Source organism: Lemur catta, chromosome 15 (genome assembly GCF_020740605.2).
Source record: "Lemur catta isolate mLemCat1 chromosome 15, mLemCat1.pri, whole genome shotgun sequence".
Classification (NCBI taxonomy): Eukaryota; Metazoa; Chordata; class Mammalia; order Primates; family Lemuridae; genus Lemur; species Lemur catta.
In genome coordinates, this window is record NC_059142.1 from 25,475,658 (window position 1) to 25,495,759 (window position 20,102).

General features: G+C 39.0%; 1 protein-coding gene across 3 annotated transcripts in view; it reads right to left on the reverse strand.

Moving 5' to 3' along the window:
• Nucleotides 1-1,345: 1,345 nt before the first annotated feature.
• The window catches only part of USP32 (ubiquitin specific peptidase 32), a 202,253-nt gene continuing 183,496 nt past the window's right edge, over nucleotides 1,346-20,102 (reverse strand). For all 3 annotated transcript variants that reach the window (XM_045525578.1, XM_045525577.1, XM_045525579.1), the window contains 7 exons: nucleotides 15,358-15,444; nucleotides 13,962-14,082; nucleotides 7,988-8,179; nucleotides 6,458-6,746; nucleotides 4,966-5,390; nucleotides 4,309-4,401; nucleotides 1,346-3,556 (listed from right to left, as the gene is read on the reverse strand). In XM_045525578.1, the coding sequence (XP_045381534.1) occupies nucleotides 3,383-3,556; nucleotides 4,309-4,401; nucleotides 4,966-5,390; nucleotides 6,458-6,746; nucleotides 7,988-8,179; nucleotides 13,962-14,082; nucleotides 15,358-15,444 (1,381 nt within the window). In that variant the 3' untranslated portion in view covers nucleotides 1,346-3,382. The remainder of the gene's footprint in view (nucleotides 3,557-4,308; nucleotides 4,402-4,965; nucleotides 5,391-6,457; nucleotides 6,747-7,987; nucleotides 8,180-13,961; nucleotides 14,083-15,357; nucleotides 15,445-20,102) is intronic.

The window sequence follows — 20,102 nt, forward strand, 5'->3', positions numbered from 1 at the left end:
CTGGGTCCTTGCTTCCAAAGTTACAGATTCTGGCTTATCCCAGTAAAATTCTCTATTCAACCTTCAAAATAGCTGGGGAACATGTAGTAAATCATCTACTTGCTCCAATTCGATGGTGTCTGCAGGTAAGAAAGAATCCACAGTGAGCAATGCCACCAAGTGGTGTAGAGACTCCATGTGGAATCGCCACCTTCAGCCAGAGAGGCTGGGAGGCTGAAGACCTCTTAACTTAGACAGCCATTCAGGAACTAGAAACAAACTGCTTGCCCATCTCCATAAGCTGGTCCTTCCAAGACTGCCTTTTAAAAAGGTATTAATAAAAACACAGACTGGCACTTTAGGAGCTGTGCTTCATTTTTTGACTTTTTGGATCCATTTTCTGTTTGTTCCTTCCCTTAAACAAGCTGCCACTGCCACTACCGCTGATGCAACATGTTTCATTTTATACATTTTTTTTTTTTTTTTTTTTGAGACAGAGTCTCGCTCTGTTGCCTGGGCTTGAGTGCCGTGGCGTTAGCCTAGCTCACAGCAACCTCAAACTCCTGGGCTCAAGCAATCCTCCTTCCTCAGCCTCCCAGAGTGCTAGGATTACAGGCATGAGCCACCGCGCCCGGCCCATTTTATACATTTTTAATGTGAATTCCTGTTTCTGGGGAATGTGAACAGAGAGCTATTAAACTCTGTTAGTGTCAGTATAGCAAGGGAGTGAAAAAGAAAAAACTCTTTGTAAGACACAATTGAATATCATGGGGATAGGAGGTCATGCTCACTGAGCGTTTACCAAGAAGCTGTGCCAAGCATTTATGTACTTCATTGACTTCTTACAAGCCTAAGTGCTAGGTATTCTAATTTTATAGGTAAACAAACAGTGGCTGTAGGTGAAGGACCTATAGCTGTAAAATCTTCATCTCTTCTCAACACTGCCAACTGCCTCCTTGCAGACCTCCCAGAGAGACAAGCAAGAACATCTCTGTTTCACAGTGCATCCTAGAAACCTAGGGTCATTTTAAGGCATTATACAAATGAGTTTTCCTCTCTTCACCTTATCTCCCAATCTGCCATGAAAATTATTGTAGGACCCCCCCCCCACCAATTCTGAGCTCACCGCCTGCCTACTACCCTTCTCCTTCCCACCCACCCTGTGAATAATTTTCTAAGAGGGATGTGAGTCACTGCAGGTGTCTTGTTCTACCCTCAACACAATTTCCATTCCCTTAGAGATGAAGCCTCCCCTCTATAAGTCAGATAGCCTTTATTTGAGTAGGTGAATTAAAACAAGATCACAGAGAGAAAGGCTGAAGAATTTGACTTTTTGTGTTTACTTGTATGAGGAAAAACAGCACAAAGAGGCATCCACAGTATTTAATTTGTTTGGATAATAGTTACAGATAAACAGGTACACTCCATATACAATTACTAATACTTTTTGTACAGTTCATATTTCAGTACATCAACACTATTTTATTTACACTCTATTTATGTACATTAACATCTTTCTAAAGTCAGTGCATTGTCGACAAGTTTTATACAGTAATTTACAAGGTGAATGTAGTTAATAGTTAATTTAATAAATTTCTGCTAGTTCATGAATTAAAAAAATTAATTACAACCAATATAACAAACACAGATCAAACAACATTAGTAGATTGTGCTACCTGCTTAAATAAAACATCTGTAAGGAAATTATTTAAAATCTTCCATTTTTTAATGAGACATGTCTAGGTAGGAGTGGACAGATTTTATATACTGAAAATCTTGAAATTATCATATGAAGTATGCCTTTTGTCTGACTTTATTACATTATACAATTTAGGCCACTCCTTCCTACTTGCAATTATATTCTTCTTCTGAAAACAATTTAGCCATCTTAGACACCTTTCCAAATGCTCTGAGAAAAACTAGACAGCTACTGGCCTCAGATATCAGAACATAAATGCTTAATTACATTGGTAATTACCACTTATGATGAAGAAAGGGTAATGAAATGTGATAATTAATGACAGCCAACTTGTAGCATCTAAATGAATAAACAAAGACCAAAAATAAGGTGAAACATTTCCTTCAAACATATGTTAAAAAACACAGGGAAAAAAATGCTACCTGAAATAAATAACATTTATACTTTTGTTCCAGTCCTGAATAATTGGAGGAAAAAAGGAAGCAAAGAAACAGAACTTTTTATGACTACTATAAAATTTTAAAAATATCAAAATAAAAAAATTAATGGACAAACAAAACTTTACTTCCTAAAACCATCAATTTTATTAAAAATACTTGCAAACTATTAAAGTTTGGGATGTGTTTTGTTTTCAAATTCAATATGATGAGGGAAAATATCCCAATCAAGTTATTTTGTAGCCCTTAGAGCCATCAAATACAAACAAGTAAGTTTATTTCTCTCTTTTTTAAAGTGCAAAAAAAACACAGAAAAAAAAACACAACAACCACTAATTGTGAAACACTATCTAGCTTTGATGCTGATTACCTTCCCAGAAGCTCTTTGTACAACATGTGCATATGAAGATGGTGCAATTATTGGCAGCTACCATGCCACATTCAGCAGTATGGGGGTATACATTTTAGAGGATACTTAAAGTATCCTAAAAGTTAGATGCCTCTATCAGGAGGACCATGTTAGCTGGATTTCCCAGGATGCTTTTTCTTTCTACTGGGTATGCCAGCCAAGGCCCCGGGTAGAAGGCACATAGCTCTTGAGAGACTCTCCATTTCAGACTGACCACTATATGCCGCTGCCACCAGTGACTGGTTGTGTCTCAAACACAAACACAACAAAAACAAAAAGAAAGAAAGACATATAAAGAGTAGGGAAATGGTTTAAAAAATAAATAAAAAAATCTGCGTCCATGCCGTAAGAATCATTTGCACATCTTCATGATCTTGCTTTCTCCATCTCATCACTATAATGGAATAAAACTTCAGGAAAAAGGAGGTAGCATATCATGTCGTCCCTAGACAACACTACAATTTTTTTGTTTTTTACTTTGACTCCAAGGAAATCCTTAGTATTTTGTTATGATTATTGGTAAACTCCATACTCACTACATGTTTGTTCATAGCTGGACAAGCACAATTTAATTCTTATTTGGTCCCAGGTGGCTGGTGCCAAACCCTTTTGTTTACAGGCCAATGGTGGGATCTGCCCTTAAAGTTCTCTACTGGAGAGCTTGTATGAGACTTCCAAACAAAATTATTACTACTCTTAAAGTTAACTGCTATTTTAATTAGGATTTTTATTTTGTGCTTCAGGGTCACAGGATAAAATAACTACATTTAGCTTGCCTTTCACTGATGCTTTTGCCAAATGTCAGCTATAAGGAGTCATCTCCCTCACCACCAGGCTGTCTAGCAGCGAGTGGTAGCTTTACTGTAACACACAGTACTTTTTGTAATCAGACTCAAAGTCTTCATCCATGCTGCTTGTGTCTGCCATCTTTTTGCCATCGATCTTTGGCAGAAATTGTGCATAGTCTATCCCCTTCTGCTCATAGAAAAGAATGTAGGCAGAGTCGGTGTCAATTTCATCAGGGTGAAGTTCCTGAAGGGGCAAGAAAAGCCTTTAACAAAAAAACACCACTATGCTAGCTCTTAATCCTTGCCAGGGAAGAGAAGACCAATGTTCTCCAATAACTAAACTGAATTGCTTCTGATAACTTACTATTTTGACTGTCTCACACCTGCATCTAAAAGATCCCCATTATTTCCTTTTTTTTTTTTGAGACAGAGTCTCACTTTGTTGCTCTGGGTAGAGTGCAGTGGTGCCAGGCTAGCTTATGGCAACTGCAAACTCCTGGGCTCAAGTGATCCTCCTGCCTCAGTCTCCTCAGTAGCTGGGACTCTGGGACTACAGGCACGTGCCATGATGCCTGGCTAATTTTTCTATTTTTAGTAGAGACGGGGTCTTGCTCTCGCTCAGGCTGGCCTCTAACTCCTGAACTCAGCCTCCTGGAGTACTAAGATACAGCCACTGCATCTAGCCTCAATATTTGTTTTGAAGAAAATATTTTGACTAAAGTCAAAAGAATGATCTAAAACTCTATCAAATTCTAATCATCTAAAAGATAAGAACTTTTTCTCATTAACTAATATCTTCTTTTTCCTCCCTAATCATGTTTTCATTCCCCACTCCGTATCTCGTTTTTGTTCTCTTAATACTAACAGCATCTATATACTCATCCTAACAGAAACATTTATTTCCTATTCAGGAGATAGTCTATTATTTCGACAAATGTTCCCCAGATCTGTTGGTATTCTGTTTCTAACTTTTATTCAAAGATTGAGAACGTTTACCTTACAGCTGCTGTCATTGTAACAGTACCACTTGCAGTTTGGGTTTTTGGCATAAGTGACGTAATGGCCCCCACCTAGAATTCCTGAATGGCACTGTATAAGAGAAGAGAGTAGCGGTATGTTAGTAGTTAACTGTATTGTAGCCAGGGCATAGCACCAGGATCTGAGCAGGAGAACACTGATTATGCAGTGGTTAAGAAAAAATGTTTTGGAGTTCTCTAATTTTTTTCTAAAAACAAATAAACAAAAAGCAAAATTCAGAAGTCATAAGCTCTAAATCTTGTGTGGATAAACAACCATTTTATAGTTTTAATTACTTTTTTAGAAAGCAAAATTTCCTTAGGAACACACAATTATGAATGACTTGAACCTGTGACTTCATTTATAATAATTACATGACTACCTCCCCCTCAAATCACATTGTGAGTTCCTTGTAATCTATCCAGAAGGCCAAGGTTTCTATGTTAACTTTGTCTATCACCAAGCTCGATGCCTAGCAAATAAGCAGGACCTGAAAGAACTGTTTGTTGATTAATAAACAAATAAAAAAAACCACTGAAAAGTGCAGACCACTCTTTGAAAACCACACAATAGTCTATGGCCATGCTACCATGAAAGAGCTCGATCTCATCTGAAACTATATAATAAACTACTTACCGATATTGCATATAGATTATAAATAGGCTTAATACGAGTATCTTCTCTTTGGTCATCAGTGCTGTCTTCTTCACTGTGGTTTCCAAGCTGACCATTGCTATAGCCATTGCCACATGCCTCATGCTCATAGAGGAAGCCATTGGCCAAAGCTACCTCGTGGTCCTGAGGGGTGACCAGCTCGGGTTGGCTGCCCCCCAGCAAATGCCCTCGGCTCCAGGCATCAGCCAGCTCACAGACCTGCCCAGCCCCATTCTCTTTGCTGGCATCCAAGTTCTCCTTACTATTTGATAGTTTATTTTTGCTGCCAATCTGGGGAAGCCGGAGCCTCCCTTTGCTCCTCCCCAAAGTCCGTGGGCTGCTGTTAGGGCTGCTGTTTTTGCTGGAGGGACAGCTGGTTCCACTTTTCCTTGTTGAAGAAGGTGAACCTATGAAAGGGAGAGAAGGAAAGATGCATAAATCCAAATGCCACATTTTAAGCCACCCACCAAAGGCTAACTTTGAAGCCAGCCTCACAAATATACACATAAAGGTAAAGATGGGGAGTCTTGACTTGCTACTCTTCAGTTCCTATTATGTAGCCAGTGAGTTACATTTTTGTCTCTTCAATAGGCAACATTGTCCTGAAAATGTAAAGTATATCCTAGGGGCTTAGAAAATGTCAGAAAGGTGATTTATACCAGATTCAGTTCAAAACAGTATAATTATTAGACTAAGGAACTTTACAAATACATATGCTTCTTCTTTGTCAAATCAGACAAAAAAAAGTATGGCTACCATTTACTCAGTATTTACTATAGCTAGGCATGGTACTGGGAATTCTCTAGTATCTCGGCTTCTCACAAAAGCCCTGCAAGGCAATGGGTCCTAAACGTTTTGGACATAGACCACCCAACCCCATCCCCTTTTATAACCTTAAAAATTTAGGACCCCTAGAACTTCTATGTGGATTATATCTATTAGTATTTCTCATATTAGAAATTAAAACTGAGGAATTTAAAGTGATGACATCATTCCATGTCATGTTGTCTCTGACTCCACTGTACTTTTGTTAGGGAATAAAAGTGAAAAGGCACATATTGTCTTAGTATTTTTATGAGAATAGTTTTGATCCTCCAGACCTCTTGAAAGGGTCTCAAGGACCCCCAAGGGCTCCCAGACTAGACTTTGAGAGCCTCTGCTGTAAGGGAACAAAGATGACAACTACCATTCACGTTCACCATATATACCAGGCATTATGTAAAGTGTTTCATTCTTAATATATCAAATACTCACACTCTATAAACCTAGTATCTCCATTTTACAGATGAGAAAATAGATTTAGGGAGGCTGCATCTCTTGCTAAAAGTCACATAGCTCAAATATAGGTAAGTCTGATTCCAGATAGGTACTTTCCACCCTATCACACTATGCTCCAGAACAGAAGACAGATGGAAATATGCAGCCTACAGGGGTCCTAGGAAAGCCCCTCCACCAGGCCTCCCGGCCTCCTCACCTTTCGGGCTACTGATGATGTTTGCGCTGAGTGAGGACGGGCTCTTGCTCAGGAGCACATCCTCTTCCCCAGCTGAGCTCTGAGAATCCACTTTCTTCACCTCTCCTGCCAGAACCCTTGGCTCAGAGAGGTCATCCCCCTGGGGTGTGAGAGGTTTATGCTGGCAGAGAGCTGGGTCTCTTGGTACCAAAAAAGCACTAGGGTCAAAACTTTCCCGAGGAAATTTAACAATTTTCTGTGACTTTATCCATCGACCGTTTACAAATTGGAATCGTTTAAGGTGAATAATCTGGACAAGAGAAGGCAGAAAACATCTGCATTAAGGGTTCTGAAGATACAAAATTTACATTAAAAAATGTCCAGTGTTCAGGAATATATAACATTTACTCTTCATTATTCTTTAAAGACCTCAAAAATATGTTTTTGTTTTGAAGACAGGGTTTCACTCTGTTGTCTGGATTAGTGTGCGGTGGCATGATTGTAGCTCACTGCAACCTCAAAATCCTGGGCTCCAGGGATCCTCCTGCCTCAGCCTCCCAAGTAGGTGGGATTACAGGTGTGCGCCACCATGTCCAGCCAATAAAAATATGGCTTTTATAAAGGCTTCTAGTTCGTAATATATTTTATGTCATGGTTATATGAGTATACTATTGTCAAAATTCATCAAACTGGACATTTAAAAATCTATGGATTTAATTGTATGTTTATACCTCAATTAAAAAAAAGTTTCCCCCCTCCTCCCCACCTACCTTGTCCCCAAGCCTGCCCCTTCCCTTTTCTTCCCTTCCCCCAGTTCCCATCCATGGAACTGGCTAATCAATGTTATTAATTTCTGTGCATCATTCCCTGGGAAGCTGTTCTAAGGAAAGAAAAATCTACATTCAGTTTTCATAGAGTAGTAGGATAAAGACACAAATAAGAAAATACATACAATGTCTGGGTAAAATATACTAGTACCTTACAGTTACACTGATCTTAAATGAATAGGAAGATTTGTCACTACAAACTCCCCTGACAAGCAATAGGAGAGCCTCTGAATCCATGAAGGGAGAAGGCAGAAGTAAATCAAATCTACAAGAACACATAAACCCTAGCGCACTGGAGTGCTTGTGCAGACACACTTAACTCACCAGTGTGCAGTGGTCATGTGACAGAGCACAGTGGGCTTTGGAAGCTCAGGCCCAGTTGCTTTTCTGTAGTTACTAAGGGCTAGCCTAAAACTTCCTCTCTCCATAGAGCCCTGAGTGCTTCGCCCTCTCCTGAAGTTCAGATTCATCAGGTTGAATTGCAGTTACTGATCTACATGACTTCCCGCTCCTTCTAGGCTACAAGCTCTTTAGGAACAGGAACTACCAAATATTTGTAGAACAATTCATCTCTGCACCCAACATAAAAGCCTTGTATAGAAAAAGTGTTTTAAAACACTGCTGCAGGGTCGTATTCTCAAAAATAACAAAAACTCCTATTTGTTCATGGCTTCTTTCCTTTACGCTAGATTCCTGCTCTCTCAGAGGCAGGGCTATAACATACCAGGATGGGTGGAAGCCTCCAGAGATCCAGCTTCTTGGTTGCCAAGCAGTGGGTCTTACACTTGGAGCAGTAGTACATCTCATTTTCCCCCAGCTCCTCCTCACTGGTGAAAGCACGGAGACAGCTGTCCAGGTTGATGGGCTCAGCTTGTGCTCGCCGACTCTGTTCCACACTCTCATGCTCATCTACAACCTGCAGGTAGAGGGGACAGGAGGAATGGGGGTTCTGGGAGGGCACTTAAAATGGTTATCTAGCTATGTATCATCCTCACGGTCATTCGCTGTTATCTTACTCTACATGAGGAAAAAGAAAACACAACCCAAACTAGAGTCTTTGAATAAATACAGCATCTACACATTTATTCACAAATATCACATCAGTAACATTCTGGATAAAATTTCTATATACATGACCATAGCTATTCCTGAAAAATTTCTGAATGCTTTAAAATGACAAAAACAAAACAAACAAGGAATTATTTCACAATTTTGGAATCCTAAAATGGTTTACATATGAGCTGGCCCTCAAGCCAGGGATGCTGAGAGTATGCTATTTATTTTTAACTAGAAAGACAGAGCATTATTAGTATGTTGCAAACTTTACAGAGGCTAAGGGAAATAGTATCACTGAAACACAGATACAGAGCTGGATAAAGTAAGAAAGGGCATAGAAAAGCTCATCATGAGAAGACAATACACCAGAGCATTAAACTCTACAGGATACAACTCATTTGCATATCAACACCACGTCACACACTTATCAGGATACCATGTGTATTATTATCTGTCTCCTCTCTCATGGGCCCTTTTTATCCGAGATGGCAACAAAAGAAAGAGCAAGCTCCAAAGAGCACGTTGCTTTTGTTGAGAAATACCCACCCAAACCTTTGGGGTCCTGTTAACCAGCATGCTAGGCTTTGGAGCAAGGAAGTAAATATAAGAAAGGAGAGAGAGCAAAGGACGGGTAGGGGTACAGAGATGTGTGCTGGGGGTGGTGTGGGCTGGGGAGGAGGGAGAGAACGAAGGACCTAGAATGCAACAGAAAAGGAAGAATTTTCCCCATTCCTAGCTGCCACTTGACAAGCAATCAAGAACCACAGAGCTGGGACCCTTCCACCTGTCTCTACTATGGTGGGAAGGTGGGTGAGGCACAGAATGAAGACTGTATGTTGGCATGAGACTTCATACAATAGATATTCATGTTCCAGGGCAGAGCCCAGACACATACGTCCCTCAGCCCATTTATTGCTCCTCCTTTCCAGAGGTGAACTGGTCCTCTTTGCCTGAGGCAATTACCCCCATGTTTCCCTTCCTGAAACTCATGGTGGGAACACTGTGCTGCCTGGATCACAACAAATTGACACAGCTCAGGACATCCAATTTAGAACAGATTTTCAGGTGAGATGCTTTCCCTATAGGAGAAGATGGCTGAGTCACAAGGCTGTCAAATGCCCAAAATTATCAAAGTTGCTGTTGACTGTGCAATTAAGGTTTTGGCACTGTACCACCATCCAGTCTAAAGAACTCATTTAAAAAGGGGAACTTTGCCAGGCACAGTGGCTCACGCCTGTAATCCTAGCACTCTGGGAGGCCGAGGCTGGAGGATTGCTTGAGTTCAGGAGCTCGAGACCAGCCTGAGCAAGAGCGAGACCCTGTCTCTACTAAAAATAGAAAGAAATTAGCCAAACAACCAAAAATAGAAAAAATTAGCTGGGCATGGTGGCGCGTGCCTGTAGTCCCAGCTACTCGGGAGACTGAGGCAGGGGGATCGCTTGAGCCCAGGAGTTTGAGGTTGTTGTGAGCTAGGCTGATGTCACGGCACTCAGAGTGAGACTCTGTCTCAAAAAAAAAAAAAAAAAAAAAGGGAACTTAGAGGAAAAAAAAAAGTTTTTTAAAGAAAAGGAAATCTGACTTGACCTTGGGTCACTGACTTCTTTTCTGAGCACAAATTCTGTAATATCAAGATACTAACTCTCATCATCTCTTGAGCTGGACACCCAAGGAAAAAACTGACATGCTTCAAAAGGAAACATGCTATATCATGTTTGATGGAATGAGTAGAAAAAGAAATCTATCAAATATAGCAATGTTTCCTTTCTCACAGTCAGTTAAATATTATCTCTACCAGGGATGCTTTATGGCCAATCACAAATTACAGTCAGATAGTAAAGATCATTGAGATTATACATATATATATATATATATATATTTTTTTTTTTTTTTTTTTGGACACAAGGTCTTGCTCTGTGGCCCAGGCTGGAGTGCAATGGCATGATCATAGCTCACTGCAGCCTCAAACTCCTGAGCTTGAGAGCTCCTCCTGCTCCAACTTCCTTAGTAGCTAGGACTACAAGCACATGCCACCATGCTCAGATAACTTTTCTGTTTTTTTGTAGAGATGAGGTCTTGCTATGTTGCTAGGGCTGGTTTCGAACTCCTGGCCTCAAGCGATCCTCCTGCCTCAGCCTCCCAGAGTGCCAGGATTACAGGTGTGAGCCACTGTGCCTGGCCTTATTGACTATATTTTATGTGGAACATAGGCTACAGAACTAGATGGAGCCAAGGAGGAAACAAAGCTGATAAAAAAATATATTTGTGTGGCTGGGCGCAGTGGCTCACGCCTGTAATCCTAGCACTCTGGGAGGCCGAGGCAGGTGGATCACTGGAGGTCAGGAGTTCGAGACCAGCCTAAGCAAGAGCGAGACCCCATCTCTACTAAAAAAAAATAGAAAGAAATTAGATGGACAACTAAAACTATATAGAAAAAATTAGCCAGGGATGGTGGCACATGCTTATAGTCCCAGATACTCGGGAGGCTGAGGCAGGAGGATTGCTTGAGCCCAGGAGTTTGAGGTTGCTGTGAGCTAGGCTAACGCCACAACACTGTAGCCGGGCAACAGAGTGGGACTCCGTCTCAAAAAAAATAAATAAATAAAAATAAAATATATATATATTTATGGACTGACAATAATTTCTATTTATCAATGTAATTTCCCTAAATGATAAAGATTCCTTTAGCTCTTGGGATCCATGCTCAGATTCTCTATTCTTGTTCAAATAATTTAAATTACTTATAGGCACCCTCTTCTTTTTTTTTCTAAGTTGCTTTAAAGCTCACCTTTAATATAAAACATAGAAAATGAACTAATAGCTTTCATACATTACGAGACTATTTAAAAATGAGAGAGACCCAAGAAGTTATCTAGTTTAATTTTCTATTGAGAAATGTACAGTCCAAACAGGGGGAAAATACAAAGAAGGGCAATTGCCCCTCTATTTGTTTTTTTCTGATTATCAAATACAATATTCATGTAGAAAGTTTGGAAAACAGAAAAATATAAAATGCCAGGGAAACCTTTTATATTCTTAATATAAAAGCAAACAATGTCAAAATATTGGCAGATTTTCTTCGTAGATAGTATTTTTTTAAATATTGAAGAGACTTTTCCTAGTATATGCAATTCTGTATCTTGCTTTTAAAAAAATTTAACATGATATCATAAGTATCTTTCCATAAATGTCAGTAAAAACTCCTAGTAAACATCACTTTCAATGACTGCATTATATTTCATCCAATGACTATATCACGTTTTCCTAACATGAGACAAAACATAAGTTATTTCTAATTTTTTTACTATTCTCAAAAATGTTACAATGACTATTTTCTTACAAATTACACAGTAATGGCAGAGTATCCTATTTCCCGAGGATAAATTCCTAGAAGGGAAATCTTTAGAATGAAAAATATAAAGTATATGGGTAATAATCTCAATTTTGAACCATGGTATCTCTTTTGTCTATATGATTCTCTAAGCACATGCAGAAACCACATGTAGGAAGAGCCCAGATTAGTCATAAGGCTACACTCCCCTGCAAGGCAGAATATCTCAATAGCTCCTTGTTTCCATGGAATCCTAAGCACATCACTGAAACTGGAAGTAGGGTGAAATTTAACAGGTCATGTAGGCCCTTCTTCCTGTAAGCAGGATGTCCTCCAGAGCTTTTCATGTTGTACACTTGGCTTGTTAAAAAGGAGAAGAGATTTACAGAGCGAAATAATTTATCATCATTGACAGGAGTGTCTTGTCAGAATAATATCCTATCATATTTTGTGCCGACAAAGATTTAGGTATCTATCAATTGCTAAAATTTTCCCTCTTCAAAGGGAGCATGACTGAAGCCATTGAATCACCTTGCTACAATGAGCGCGATCTAGAACATCAGCTTCATTTCAGCTTTCTTTAGTTAAAGCCCAGTGATCTTTCATATGGCAAGTATTCACAAATTACACTCATCCTTGGCTAGAAAGAGCTGCCAGGAGCCTCACTGTGTATGAGGGAATATTTAGGCATCCAAATAGGGAACTAGGTTTAGATTGGTAGTTTGCCCATTCCTCAATAGCATAAAAAGACAGAAAAGTCAATTACAATTACTAACTTATCCAAAAGGAATGCTTCAAGAAATGGTGAAGAAAATGTCCAATAATCAAGAGCCATAAATATGCAAAAACCACTACAATTCCTCATATGACGTAAGAAATTCCTTTGATTCTATTGTTTTATCTCTTCCTCAGATTCTTAATATTGTCAAACAATATTTAGTTGATTAAAAACTGCCTGAGGCAAAAATTTTTAACTATGTAAGGATTCTTTCTGGAGTAACATTTTCAAAATTTTAAAATTGTTCTGGCCAGAGAGTCACAACAGAAGAATGCAAAGTGTAAAGAACAGCCACTGAGATGTACTCTTAGGTAACCAATCATGAACGTTTCATCCTTTCTCTATTTTTTCGGAACGTTAAAGGTAGGTGCTATAGCCTTGGGATACATTTGAGCTAAGTAATTGTGGTTATCAGATGCTGCAACTTCAATAATATTTAACAATTGGGCAGAGAGATATTTATTTGTATACCATGGTCAGAGAATATAACTTCTTAATTACATCCAGTTTTGTTTTGAGATTTACTTAATATTTTTGAAATTTATTGCCTGTTATGGTTTTGATATCATTTGTTTGTTCCCATCAAAACTCTTGTTGAGGGCTGGGCGTGGTGGCTCACGCCTGTAATCCTAGCACTCTGGGAGGCCAAGGTGGGCGGATGATTTGAGTTCAGGAGTTCAAGACCAACCTGAGCAAGAGTGAGACCCTGTCTCTACCAAAAAAATAGAAAGAATTTATCTGGACAACTAAAAAGATATAGAAAAAATTAGCCAGCTGTGGTAGCACATGCCTGTAGTCCCAGCTACTCAGGAGGCTGAGGCTGGAGGTTGACTTGAGCCCAGGAGCTTGAGGTTGCTGTGAGCTAGGCTGGTGCTACGGCACTCACTCTAGCCTGGGCAACAAGCTGAGACTCTGTCTCAAAAAAAACAAAACAAAACAAAAAAACCCCCCCAAAAAACTCTTGTTGAAATCAGATCTCCAAGGTGGCAGTGTTGAAAGGTGGGGCCTACTGGGAGGTGTTCGGATCATGGGGGCACATCACTCATGAATGTCTTGATGCCATTCTTATGGTAGGTAGTTCTCCCTCTGAGAACTTAGTTCCCGTAACAGTGGGTTATTTAACTTGAGGTTCTTCTTCCTGTTTGGTCCTTCCTCTTCACACATGTCTGCTTCCCCTTTGACTCTCTCTGCCATATTATGATACAGCTCACCAGAAGCCAGGGCCATGCCCTTGAACTTACCAGCCTGAAGAACTGTGAGCTAAATAAATTTCTTTTCTTTATAAATTACCCAGCCTCAGGTATTCTATGATAGTAACACAAAATGGACTAAGACAATGTCCCAATACAATTAACTCTAGAAGCTGGAAAATGAAAAAACCCAATCACATCAATGTATTAAGTGCCATAGAGAATGTGAATAAATGTTATTCTGGTTGTATCTGAATTGTTTAAGACAGAAATGGCATAATATAGTTAAACTGGGGAAATTTTCCCATACAAAAACCACCATCTTATGGTGTCCCTAAGTACTTACCCTTTCCTGTGACGTTTGATAGCGAAGGTGAAGGGCTGTGGGGTCCCAATCCACAGCAATATAGGCATTTCCAATGAAAGCTTTGTCCTCCCCACAATCAATTTTACAGCCTCTGCAAAATCTAACAGAGGGAAAAAAGATCCACAGAGGAAGAAATAACTATGAAGCAATCTAAATTTTCTTAATTAGAAATATTCTCCCTGCCTACTTTTCTATTTTCCTCTTAGGCTTCATAATTTGTCATGGGCTTCTAATTTAAGACTCTGATAAATGTAGGAATATTTACTAATAATTATTATTATTTCAGGAAATCATGCTTATCCTTTCTCAAGTCTTTAGTTTTTATAAAGCACTTGATAACCATTTGTTAGTACACAGGAGATGTGAGCTTTATGGCAAATAAATGTAATGGGAATTGACTATTTGAGTTAATATAGCTCTTGAAAAATTCTAAATTCTGTTATTTAATGCTCTGAGGTAAGACAATTTATCTGGTATAACATCTATCTCTTTGTCTATAAAATGGCACATTAAATAAATGTATATAAGGCCCAGCGCAGTGGTTTCATGCCTGTAATCCTAGCACTCTGGACGGCCGAGGCAGGAGGATCGCTAGAGTTTAGGAGTTTGTGACCAGCCTGAGAAAGAGCAAGAACCCATCTCTACTAAAAAGAGATAAATTAGTAGGGAGTTGTGATGTGTGCCTATAATCCCAGTTACTTGGGAGTCTGAGGCAATAGGATCACTTGAGCCCAGGAGTTTGAGGTACCAATGAGCTACCATGATGCCACTGTACTCTACCCAAGGCAACACAGTGAGACTCTGTCTTAAGAAAAAAAAAATAATAAAATAAAAATAAATGAATAAACGTATAGAAAAATATATAAAGTTGCCAGGAGAAGTGGGGAGGACATGATAATGCCATGGTTCCAATGCCTAATGTAGACTCGGTTTGCTAAGTCTATTATAGTTCTCAAAAGATTGACTTCAGTATTGTCAGGCACTTTCTCTGGTGTAACAGCAGTGATCAATCATCATTAACTCTTTAAAAATCAAAACCAGACTTTCAGCAGGGTCTAGTAAGTAGACTATGTTCTACTGGGCTCAGAATTGCCAAACCGATTTACGTTTAAGGAGCAGAAGGTATAGAATAATAAATGTTGATCATAAGCTATGAATTTGGTGTGGACTGTAGAGTTTATAAAACCAGGTAAATCTCAAAAGCAAAACTTAGCTATTGACCTCACAAGAAAGAAATGAACGAACAACTCCTAAGTCTATTTTAAACTTCTTGCTATTTACTATTACTTCTCAAAACTGGAAATCTTACGAAAATAGCATAGTTCCTAAAGCTGAAATGCTATTGAAATTTTTCTTTTGCAGAAGGTTACTTTACCTATACCAAGGGCACCACGCACAGGAGTTCCCATCTTTCTGCACAACTCGTAGAGTGAATGGATATTGATAGCCCATACTGTCATCACTGAAACAGAAGGGAACATAAACCAAAGAGTATAATAAGCATTTCTGGTGTGAAGTCCAACTCCTTTTCATCATCCTTTGAAATAAACCTAGGAATAGGCATTTGCCATAGCAATATGTTGATGGCTCAATGCAGTTTATCCTAATCCATTAGCTGCAGTCCCATACCAACCACACTTCACACTTCTATGCTGTATCTGGGCTTACATAAGGGTAAGACATACTAGACTGCCATATGTCTCTAAGAAAGTCCACGTGGTCCACGAAATTTTTACAACATAAGCTAATCATGAAATCAAACACCAATTATCTTTAGTCCTAATTCTATTTAGTTCACATTAAACTGAAATAATCAGGCATTTTCACGACAAGAACAGTGACATATCACAGAAGGCTGTGTATATTCAGAAGTCTTCTTTAATCAAAATCCTTGATATGGTACATGCCAGGTACTGCCTTCTCCCTGCCTTAGCTACTCAAAGCTGTAAGCTACGTACTATTCTTAGAGGAACTTAACTGCCAACAATTGTTTAAAGACAGCTCTTTGAGTTCTCCAACTTTTAAAAAAATTTACTCATCCTTGCCCTACCAAGAAACAATGCAACAATTTATACATACATCAAAACATCAATTTGTACACTTTAAATATATGCAATTCCTATTTGTCAATTATAGTTCAATAATGCTAGGGGAGAAGAAACAATAAGGAATATAACATAAAAGTGGGATCCTTTACAGCTCATTTGACAATTGGTAGCAACTATTACATGACTGCTGAAGGTAATGAAATCATGATAAAGCATCACTGTAAGGGCAAAAGTGAGTATCATGTCCAGCACAGGAGTTCCTTTCTTTCTGCATAACTTGTCCAGTGAATGATTACTGATAGCCTAAACTATCTAGTATCATGTCTAAATCCGGTCAACAGCAAGTGAGGAATCAAAAGAAAGATAATGGGACCAAAAAAATCAAGTGACACTCTCCTTGGGAACTGTGCAACACCTCTCTTCTGAAAATGTCCTTTACCTTTTTGTTCTAACTGAATGAAGCCTAGCTTTCTTGAAAATCCTGCTTCCCATACAGACTCTTTATTCTCATACATCCCAGAACCTGGAGGTAATGTGGATTTCCTCCTTAGTCCTCTTTGCCACTTCTAGATGATTTCTCCTTCCTTCCTTTTCTTGAACAAAGTCCAGCTTCTTTGTAGCATGTGCTACTGAATTATGCCATCTACTATTCCTCTTTGGAAGGTGCATCTCTTCTTTATTCACTAAAGATTTTAGCACCTGGTTCACTGCTTTTCTTCCACCATTTCTCCTGTCAATATTCTTGTTCACATCAACATCAATGTAATTAACCCAACAATAACCTTGGCCTTCTGTCTTCCAACAATAACTTCCTCCACACCATATGATCTAGTCTCTCCAACTGTCATATTCTAAACTTTGTCAATACAAATTTTACTACCTCCAAAATCTCAATTCCAAGTATCCTACTTTGCAACCACCATCTCTTATGTTTTTGGGTCACTTACTCAAATATCCCTATTCTAACAATTCTTTGACCCAACAGAAACCTCCAATCCTCCCTTTCCTCCCTACCCACTGTACTTCAAAATAATCACTCTTATGTATAGACCCTTAATTCCAAGAATTTGTTCATTTAATCTCATTTTCAAACTTATTGACATAAACACTCACAAAAATAGAGAACTGTACAATGAACCCCAATGTATTCACTAGATTCATCTAGATGAGGACTTTCCTAGGACTTGCAAATGAATTAGATGTGGAGTATAAGGGAAAGAGGAGTCAAGGCTGGGTTTTCAGCCTGAACAATTGTCTGTGAATGGTGGTGTCATTTAACAAAAAGAGGAAAACTGGAGGAGCAAATTTTGGCAAGAAATGACAGCAACCAAGTTAAATTCAAGATGTCTGTTATGTATTCAAGTGGGAATTCACTTGAGTGTTTTTTGCTGGAGATATAAATATAGATGTCCTCAACAAATAGTTGGTATTTAAAACCCTGAGACCAGATGACATAATTCTAGAGAGTGAGAATTAGATAGAAAAGATGGCCAAGATCTAATTCCTAATGTATCCCAACATTTAGAGGTTGAAAAGGGAAAAGCAGCAGCAACAAAGGAGGCTTCTCAGGAGCAGCCAGTAATGTAAGAAGAAAACCAGGGGTGAGCAATTAACCAGAAGTTAAGTAAAGCAAGAGCAGTGGTTTCTAATGCTACAGAGAGCTTGAGTAAGAAAAGGACTGGGAATTGCCCACTGGATTTGACAAAATAGCAGTCTTCAGTGACCTTTGGGAAAGCTTTTAGTGGAGCAGTATAGATAAAGGCATGGAGGTTGGAGTGGGTTAAAGATAGAATGGTCCTTCAGACATTAAAAAAATAATAAAAGCTTGTCTTTTGGAAATATACACTGAAATATTTATGAATGAAATGAAAAAATGCCTCTGATTTCCATCAAAAGAATCTAGTGGGTCACGATAGCCAAAATGTGGAAACAACCCAAGTGTCCATCAAAAGATGAATGGATAAACAAAATGTGGCATATATACACAATGGAATATTATTCAGCCATAAAAAGGAATGAAGTTCCAGTACCTACTACAACATGGATGCACCTTGAAAACATTATGCTAAGTGAAATAAGCCAGACACAAAAAGACAGGTGTTACATGATTTCACTTTTATGAGGTACCTAGAATAAGAAAATTCACAGAGACAGAAAATAGATTAGAGCTTAGTAGGTTTGAGTTTCTCTTTGGGAAGATTAGAAAGTTTTGGAGATGGATGGCTGTGATGGTTGTACACCATTGTGAATGGTGTACTGAATTTTACACTTAAAAATGATTTAAATCGTAAATTTAATGTTATTTATGTCTTACCACAATGTTTTAAAATGAGGGAAATATAGACTCTGGTGGAGTCTGGTAAGGGTATGGGTGAAATAAGAGTGCTCAAGAGTTAATGATGATTGTACTTCAACTCTCTAAATTATATCATCAGGTCATAGGGTTTTAAATACTAACTATTTATTGAGGACATCTATATTTATATCTCCATCAAAAAACACTCAAGTGAATTTCCCACTTGAATATATAACAGACATCTTGAATTTAACTTGATTCCTGTCACTTTTTGCCAAAACTTGCTCCTTCTCCATCTAGTTTTCCTCTTTTCATTAAATGGCACCACCATTCACTGACAATTGTTCAGGCTGAAAACCCAGCCTTGACTCCTCTTTCCCTTATACGCCACATCTAATTCATTTCCAAGTCCTAGGAAAAGTCCTCATTTAGAAGAAGCCATTTAACTAGATCAGTTTCATTTCAAATTTACTCTTGCTTAACTGTCATTTTTACAAAACACAACATTCATGAACTAAATTGCATATCTATTATCTGCAGTTTTTCTTTAAGATTTGTTTACCTTAAGCACTAATGCTAATCATCAAAAGATTTCACATCATAACAAATAAGCAAAAAGAACTTTTTCACTCAGTTATTACAGAAGCAGAACTTTCATTTGCACCATGATAGCAAAAAATGATCTGCAATTTAATTGAGATACAAATAAGGCATTACAATCCATACAATTATTAAAAGTAAATACATTTACTAAACCAACACAACAGTGGTAGGAGGAAGGGAAAGAAAACAGAAAATGTTTACTATCTTTACCCAGATTTATAAAATTATTCCATGTTAAAATGACATGATATGTGATATATGGTTTGGATGTTTGATCTCTCCAAATCTGATGTTGAAATCTAATCCCTAGTGTTGGAGGTGGGGCCTGGTGGCAGGTATCTGGGTCACCAGTCCAGAGGGCATGATCCTTAAGCCTTGGTGGCTTCCACGTGCTGTTAAGTCTGCAGGCATGCAGAATGCAATAGTGATGGAGGGTTGGCAGCTTCCACTTAGATTTCAGAGGATGTATGGAAAACGTTGGGTGCCTAGGCAGAAGCCTGCCACAGGGGCAGAGCTGCCACAGAGAGACTATACTAGGGCAGTGCTGAGAGAAAATGTGAGGTTGGAGCCCGCACAGGGGCACTGCCTGGTGGAGCTGTTGGACAAGGGCTGCTGCTCTCCAGACCCCAGAATGCTGGAGCCACCAATAGCAGGCACCCCCAGCCTGGACAAGCCGCAGGCACCAGACTCCAACCTGTGATAGCAGTCATGTAGGGTGTACCTAGCAAAGCCATGGGGCTGGGGCTGCCCAAGGCCGTGGGAGCCCACCGCTTGCACCAACATGCCCAGGATGCGGAACATGGAGTCAAGGGAGATCATTCTGGATTTAATGATCTGTCCTGCTGGGTTTTGGGATTGTATCGGGTCTGTTGCCCCTTTCTGTTAGCCGATTTCTCCCTTTTAGAATGTGAATGTTTACCCAGTTCCTGTACCACCATGGTATCCTAGAAGTAAATAACTTGTTTTTGATCTCACAGGCTCTTAGCTAGAAGGAAATTGGCTCTGTTTATTATCTTTCCAGTAAAAATAACAACAAAGAAAAGAATAAAAAAAAAAAAAAGGAACTTGGCCTGAGTCTCAAATGAGATTTTGAACTTTTGAGTTGACGCTGGAAAGAGTTAAGACTTTTGGGGACTACTGGGAAAGGATGATTGTATTTTGCAATTTGAGAAG